Source organism: Callorhinchus milii, unplaced genomic scaffold (assembly GCF_018977255.1).
Source record: "Callorhinchus milii isolate IMCB2004 unplaced genomic scaffold, IMCB_Cmil_1.0 Scaffold17, whole genome shotgun sequence".
In the NCBI taxonomy this organism is placed as follows: Eukaryota; Metazoa; Chordata; class Chondrichthyes; order Chimaeriformes; family Callorhinchidae; genus Callorhinchus; species Callorhinchus milii.
In genome coordinates this window covers 10,609,620-10,617,245 of record NW_024704758.1, presented here as the reverse complement: position 1 = coordinate 10,617,245, position 7,626 = coordinate 10,609,620, and the positions used below count along the sequence as shown (strand labels likewise).

General features: G+C 45.5%; 1 protein-coding gene across 2 annotated transcripts in view; it reads left to right on the top strand.

The window, feature by feature from the left end:
• Nucleotides 1-4,259: 4,259 nt before the first annotated feature.
• cunh11orf49 (chromosome unknown C11orf49 homolog) overlaps nucleotides 4,260-7,626 on the top strand; it is a 66,929-nt gene continuing 63,562 nt past the window's right edge. The window contains exon 1 of one of the 2 annotated variants that reach the window (XM_007887654.2): nucleotides 4,260-4,481. In XM_007887654.2, coding sequence (XP_007885845.1) covers nucleotides 4,439-4,481 — 43 coding nt within the window. In that variant the 5' untranslated portion in view covers nucleotides 4,260-4,438. The remainder of the gene's footprint in view (nucleotides 4,482-7,626) is intronic. The other variant, XM_007887655.2, reaches the window with a different exon arrangement.

Here is a 7,626-nt window from a genome sequence, read left to right as displayed (position 1 = left end):
AATCCTGATAATGTTTGCACGATATAGAATGTGGGACCACTACTTATCTCTCCAACATAAAAGTATAAGAAATTATACAGTGAATAAAGCACATAGCATTCACTCTTTGGACTATTTCCTTGTTCATGCTCTATCCAAATTATTTAATTAAGTATAATTTAATTCCATTTACACTATTTAGCACAAACTTCTGCAGCAGCAAAGGAAAAATCATATCTCATGCAGTATATGATTATCTTTGTCTGTGCTTATTCCTGTATCATTCAGTCATTTTCCCAATCAAGTACTTTTGAAAAAGTTAATAACAACATCTTAACATACTTATTATTTTGTGAGCAAAGTAATTTCTTGTCATCTTTGGCTGCTTTAGATGTGTTATTTGTTTTTATTTAGGCCCTTTAATTCTGTGCTCTCTCTAAATTTAAATGGCCTACTTCTAGGTATGATACTCATTTATTTCTTTGATATTTATTGTATTTGATTTTTGCCTGGATAAAAATGGGCAGCAGAACAAAGCATCTACACTACCTATGCGGACAGTATGGCTCACTGGTGTGCACTGTACATGGGTGGCATAAATAGTTCTATTCAGTTTGCTACCCACAGGATCAATATTTCATACGTGTGAAAATGAAAACCACATGTGAAATAATAGTTACCAGCTAGTCAGCAGCATGCTACAATTCATTGAAGAAAATGGGTAAGATTGCACTAGGAGCCATATGCTCATTGAAGAAAAAAACAGCATCTCCTCAATACTGATAGGTCCCAGACTTCTTTCACTCACACAGAAGACCACTATACTGGACATCATTTGTGAAACACTTTCATGAGCTATGGGTCTTAAGCACTCGTGTAAAAACTATTTTAATGTACTTCTACAGTGAATTTGCTGCTATTGATGCACCAACCTGTTTTTGATACATGTGCAAGTTAATATCTAATCGCATAGCCCCTTTTTAATGTTTCTCGTGATCTTGTTTGAGATTTGAAGGTTTTTTTCCTGAAGTGGACTGAATACACATGGTCATGGCCTCTCAAGTGCAACACATTTCATGGAACACTTCACATTCCTGGCTGCAATTTTCCTCAGTCTGCAGCCCCCCCCCACACTGAACATATTGCCCCTGAAAATATTACAATTTTTTTCTAAAATGGTAGTTTGGGATCATGGTTTGACAGTTAAATCCTTATCCATTTATTTGTAAAAGTTTTGCTTGCTTTGATTACCCTTCATTTTTTATTAATTCAGGGAAAAACACTGACATCTTGTTTAAAATACTGTATGTCATCAAGAAGCCTGCTGTCGAAAATATGGGCCTCACACTTTGACTATAAGACCCACATTGGAGTTTAAAACAGTTGAAAGGTTATACACACACTTATTGGTGGTCAACATGGTACATTGAAATTTTGAGGGGTTTTCTATCTAATTTGTTTTGCTCATGTATCTTGTTACCACTGAAAGAAGTGGCGTAATAAGAGTTCTTTACATAATAATCATAAACCTTGTGGAAAAAAATAAAGCACTCATTAATATTTAGTATAACATTTAAAGTCAGATTTAAAAAAACAAAAAATGAATTATTGCCCAGCTGTGTCAACATGTGTTCTGGGTTAAAATAGTTGCTATGCTTTGATGTATCCAATTGACTGTTTTAAATATAACTTATTGTTCTGTGTGAAAGTCTTTAGAAAGTTCCTGACATCTCCCTTGTACTAAACATCACAAGGAAGTGCAGGCCTATTTGTTTTGAAGCGATCATTGCAATAAATTTACACAATGCCTTGTAACAGTAAAAGTAATGGTAGAGCACAGGACTTGCCCAACCACGACACCCCCATCTTATGGCTTTGCCTTACAGGAATGAGCACATGGTCACAATTCCAAGTTTCACTGAACAACCAGAAAAGGCTGATCAACCATGAACTGATGCATTGACTTCACTGCAGACCTGCCTGACTTTGTCAAATACCTTACTTTCGTTTAACATCTGAACCATGCAGCGCTCTCTCTCTCTCTGCTTTGCAGTATTGTACTGTAAAGCCAGTGAGACTTGCAAGATAGACGTACATTATAGGGTGACCTTATGTCCACAATTTCCAGGGACAGCCCCTGAATGAGGTATTGTGTTTCTGGGGCCAAATATGCCCTTTCTTGATTTCAGCAGCAAACTGAACAAGAACAATAATATTCTAAACTAGATACACTCATCGGAGAAACACGACCATTACTCCGACAAGGTTTTCCAGTTCAGCCAACATCAGGAATTGCGGTGAGTTGGATTTTTGTGTTAATTATGGGTACCCCCCTGGATTTGGTTGACAAAATATGATCACCCTAAGTTTTAAGAGCTCTGAGACACGAGGGTGCTATGTAAGTGCAAGTTGTTGTTGTTGTTGTAAGTACTGTGCAAGACTGTGAGCTCAATGTGGCGAAGTCGGGCTTGAATCCAGAAAAGGTTTGTTGGGTGGGGAGGGGAAATGCTACCAGCTGAGCCAAACTGAGTATATTCCCTCATTTCTAAACCAATGTGCTGGCAAAGAGCAAACCTTCAACAACATGTTTACAAATAGAAATAGTTTAACTTATAAACAAAATGCCTTGAAACTGACACAGTCAGTCAGTTCAGTTCGGGGCAAAGGAAGAAAACACCTTTCCTTTCAAAACAGGCGTGCAAACCTTTCACCTTTTTTTTTGCAAGAAGGTGTTTTTTGATTTGCTGCAAAAATGTTTTTTTTTATTTTTTTTGCAAGAATGTGTTTTTTTTTATTATTTTGCAACAATGTGTTTTTTTTGCAACAAGGCGGTTATTTTTCTTTTAGTTTTGTTTGGAAAGTTGCAAACGTAAGAATTAATTATTGTCCCTTTCAGGAGACCTTTTGCTCTGAGCTGGGCTGGCCTGGGCTGAGTGGAGCTGGGCTGGGCTAACCTGGGCTGAGCTGGGCTGGGCTAACCTGGGCTGAGCTGGGCTGGGCTAACCTGGGCTGAGCGGAGCTGGGCTGGGCTAACCTGGGCTGAGCGGAGCTGGGCTGGGCTAACCTGGCTGACCTGGGCTAATCTGGGTTGAGCTGACCTGGGCTGGGCTGACCTGAGCTGGGTTGGGCTACCTGGGCTGAGCTGACCTGGGCTAATCTGAGTTGACCTGGGCTAACCTGAGCTGAGCTGATCTGGGCTGGGCTGAGTTGACCTGGGCTGAGCTGACCTGGGCTGGGCTGATCTGGGCTGAGCTGATCTGACCTGGGCTGAGCTGATCTGATCTGGGCTGAGCTGACCTGGGCTGAGCTGACCTGGGCTGACCTGGGCTGACCTGGGCTGAGCTGACCTGGGCTGACCTGGGTTGGGCTGAGCTGACCTGGGCTGAGCTGACCTGGGCTGAGCTGATCTGGGCTGACCTGGGCTGAGCTGACCTGGGCTGAGCTGACCTGGGCTGAGCTGACCTGGGCTGACCTGGGCTGAGCTGACCTGGGCTGAGCTGACCTGGGCTGAGCTGACCTGGGCTGAGCTGGGCTGAGCTGACCTGGGCTGAGCTGACCTGGGCTGAGCTGACCTGAGCTGAGCTGACCTGACCTGGGCTGAGCTGAGCTGGGCTGGGCTGACCTGGGCTGAGCTGACCTGGGCTGGGCTGAGCTGACCTGGGCTAACCTGAGCTGAGCTGACCTGGGCTGAGCTGACCTGGGCTGAGCTGACCTGGGCTGACCTGGGCTGAGCTGGGCTGACCTGGGCTGAGCTGGGCTGAGCTGACCTGGGCTGAGCTGACCAGAGCTGACCTGGGCTGAGCTGGGCTGGGCTGGGCTGACCTGGGCTGAGCTGACCTGGGCTGAGCTGACCAGAGCTGACCTGGGCTGAGCTGACCAGAGCTGACCTGGGCTGAGCTGACCTGGGCTGAGCTGACCAGAGCTGACCTGGGCTGAGCTGACCCGGGCTGAGCTGACCTGGGCTGAGCTGAGCTGACCTGGGCTGACCTGGGCTGGGCTGAGCTGACCTGGGCTGACCTGAGCTGACCTGAGCTGAGCTGACCTGGGCTGAGCTGACCTGGGCTGACCTGGGCTGAGCTGACCTGGGCTGAGCTGACCTGGGCTGAGCTGACCTGGGCTGAGCTGACCTGGGCTGAGCTGGGCTGGGCTGAGCTGACCTGGGCTGAGCTGACCTGGGCTGACCTGGGCTGAGCTGACCTGGGCTGACCTGGGCTGGGCTGACCTGGGCTGAGCTGACCTGGGCTGAGCTGACTTGGGGTAGGAACCAATCTCCCGCGGACAGTGCGCCGAGTCGGGAGCTGTTCGCTGCAGCACCTTTTCCGGGAAGCCGCTGTTATGGTAACAGGAGCCGAGAGAAGGAGAGAGATAAAGGGGTTGTGGATGTGCCTTTGCTCTCCCTCTGCTCCCGCTCTCATTTTGTTCCCGATTTACCGCTCCGGGACGTGCGGTGTGTGCGGACATGAACGTGGATCGCGTCTCTCTGGGCGCCGACGAGTATTTAAGTGAGTAAAACAGCTGTCACTCACTCACTCACTCACTCACTGAGTCACTCACTCATTCACTCACTCACTGAGTCACTCACTCACTCACTGAGTCACTCACTCACTCACTGAGTCACTCACTCACTCACTGAGTCACTCACTCCTCACTCACTCACTGAGTCACTCACTCACTGAGTCACTCCCTCCTCACCCACTCACTGAGTCACTCACCCACTCACTGAGTCACTCACTCACTCACTGAGTCACTCACTCCTCACCCACTCACTGAGTCACTCACTCACTCACTGAGTCACTCACTCACTCACTGAGTCACTCACTCCTCACCCACTCACCGAGTCATTCACCCACTCACTCACTCACTGAGTCACTCACTCACTGAGTCACTCACTCTTCACCACTCACTGAGTCACTCACTCACTGAGTCACTCACTCCCTCACTGAGTCACTCACTCCCTCACTGAGTCACTCACTCAGTTAATTATTCACTCAGTCACTCACTCCTCAGTCACTCATTCTCTTCAGCTTCATCCAGGCCCCAGACACCTCCCCCAATTGTCAGTGAGTCAGTTAACCCGTGTGCAGCAGAGATGTTCTTGCTTATTATTAACATAATTATTATCAATAATAATAATAATCCTTGCATCTTAAACATACATAATGCTTATATAACGATTCGTGGGCTTTTCGCAGAGGTTTTGAGACGTCACACAATGACGTGATGAGGCGCTATATCAAATACAAGGATTATTATTTATATTATTATGATGCTGTCGAGCCGTCTTAAAAGGCTTTACACAGGAGGTATGCAACTAGTGAGGTGTTGTGACTGCGCTTTTGCAACAGGAATCCGCGGCCAATTTGCGTAAAGCAATATTCCCCCCACCACCACACACACACACACACACACACACAAACACAGTGTTGCTCAGGACAGCAGGAGAGAAAAAAAACTTTCCCATCGGAGAAAAAAGTGCCTTTAACATCCACCTGAACAGGCAGATGGGGCCTCAGTTTAAGTGCAACACCTGCAAACAGGGGCTGAAAATTCTGATGTTTGAACTGCAACTTTTCAAGCCCTCAAAGAAAATTACCACATTCACAAGGGTGGTGGGGAGGGAGGGGGGGAGGGAGGGAGGGAGGGAGGGGGGAAGATTACACACCCGTTTGAATTAAAATTGCCTCTTCCCTGCCCTGAACTGACTGTCAATTTCAAATCGTTTGTTTGTAAATAAAACATTTAGAAACTTATCGAGGGATGCGAGCCATTTTGCAGCATAAATATTGGAGAACTCAAAAGTAGGGATACAGTGTTTTGTCCTGGGTATCATTGTGGGAAGAGACAATGTTGCTTATTGGAATGCAGATGTTTTGCTGGGGTTGGTAATTCTGTATGGACTTCAACAAACACTATCTATGTAAAAACAGAAATGGTGGAATCCATAGTGGCTTGTTCAGTGACTGAATATCTGCTGCTTGATAAAATGGGAATCTGGACCAGTTGGTAGCATTTCGCGCCTCTGGATCAGGAAGTTCTGGAGTCCTGTAGCTCAGTGGTTAGAGCGCTCGCCTTGCAAGCGAGACGCCTGGGTTCAATTCCAGGCAGAGGGCGAAACCTTGGGCGAGTTTCCTTACTCCACACGTCTAATAATAATCCCTCCAAAAAACCAAACAATAATAAATTGGTCATTTTCAATCCCCGACTTTTTGTGGGACACTGCTCCGCGCAATTGGCTGCCGCGTTTCGCCCACAAATACACAGTCAATTCATTTTACAGCATATTCTGTGAAGCGCTTTGAGACGTCTGGAAGACGTGAAAAGCGCTATATCAATGCAAGGATTATTATTATATTAAGTTGTGCCTTCAAGGGACTTTGAACTAATTGTCTAGAGTAGACCTGACACTTCACTGCAGAGTTGGGTGAGCCCTACACTGTCGGAAGTGCCGTCCTTTGGGAGAGACATTAAACCAGCCTTGTCTGTCAGGTGAATGTTAAAGATTTGGCACTATTTAAAGAGCAGGGAGTTTCTCCTGGCTTCCTGGTCAACAATCCTCTTTGGTCTTTCGACCTCCCAGCTTCCCCCCCTGCCCTCCACCCTCCCCGACCCCAACCCTAAGCTTGGGTCAGTAACTCTGTCTGTCCAGCGCTTTGGGATATCCTCCCGACATGAAAGGCCCTTTACAAATGTCATTTTGTTGTTGTGGGACATATCTGTATGCAAATTAGCTATGGTGTTCACTTAAATACATAATTGCTGTACTATTATTTGATAATAAATGGTGGGGAGGGGAGAGAACACTATGTATTTACTCTGGGAAAATTGTGTTAAATGTTAACACAAATGTGAAATGTTAAATGAATTGACGAAACACAAAATACTGCAGATGCTGGAAATCTGAAAGTAAAAACAGTTGCTGGGAACACTCAGCAGGTTAGGCAGCATCTATGGAGAAAGGAAAGTGAGTCAATGTTTCGGGTCCACGAATCTTCGTCAGAACTGGGGCATGTTGGGGGGGTGAGACTTTTAAGGGCTAACAGAGAGGGGGGAGGCAAGGCAAGGAAGACAAAGGAGAAAATGGGGTAAAGGGCAGGGGATGATGAGTTAAAAAGAGGTGTTAATGATGTAAAACAAAGGGGGGGAGAAAGAACTTGCAACAGAACAGGCAGATCAGGGAGAGAAAAGGTGTGTCTGGGACCAAGATGATGTAGGAATGGGGAGCTGATACATTATCAGAATTTCCAAAGCAATAGAATGAAGTGCAGGTTTTTTATTTGGTCATGTTATTTTTGTATTCTCAGTGGAGATTGAAATGGGATGTGCCCTGCTGTTTGCATTGCCAGGTATTCACATTTTTGTTTTATGGTACAGTTTTCTGTACGGGTTGCTGTGAATTACAGTCAGATCAATCATCTTCCCTCTTCAAAAGATGTCAAGCCTGTAATAAAATATGTTATCTGGTTACTAAAAAAGCTTTCAAATAAACTGGTACTTGCCAGAGGCAAGTCTGCTGCATGTCTTGGATGCTTTATCTGTTAAAGTTTCACAATTGAGTTTCTCAACACAACATTTTTTAAAAATGATTAAAATGTAACTACCTACTTTTCTTAAAACATCTTTTTCCAGGAAGTGATGTTTCTTTGATTT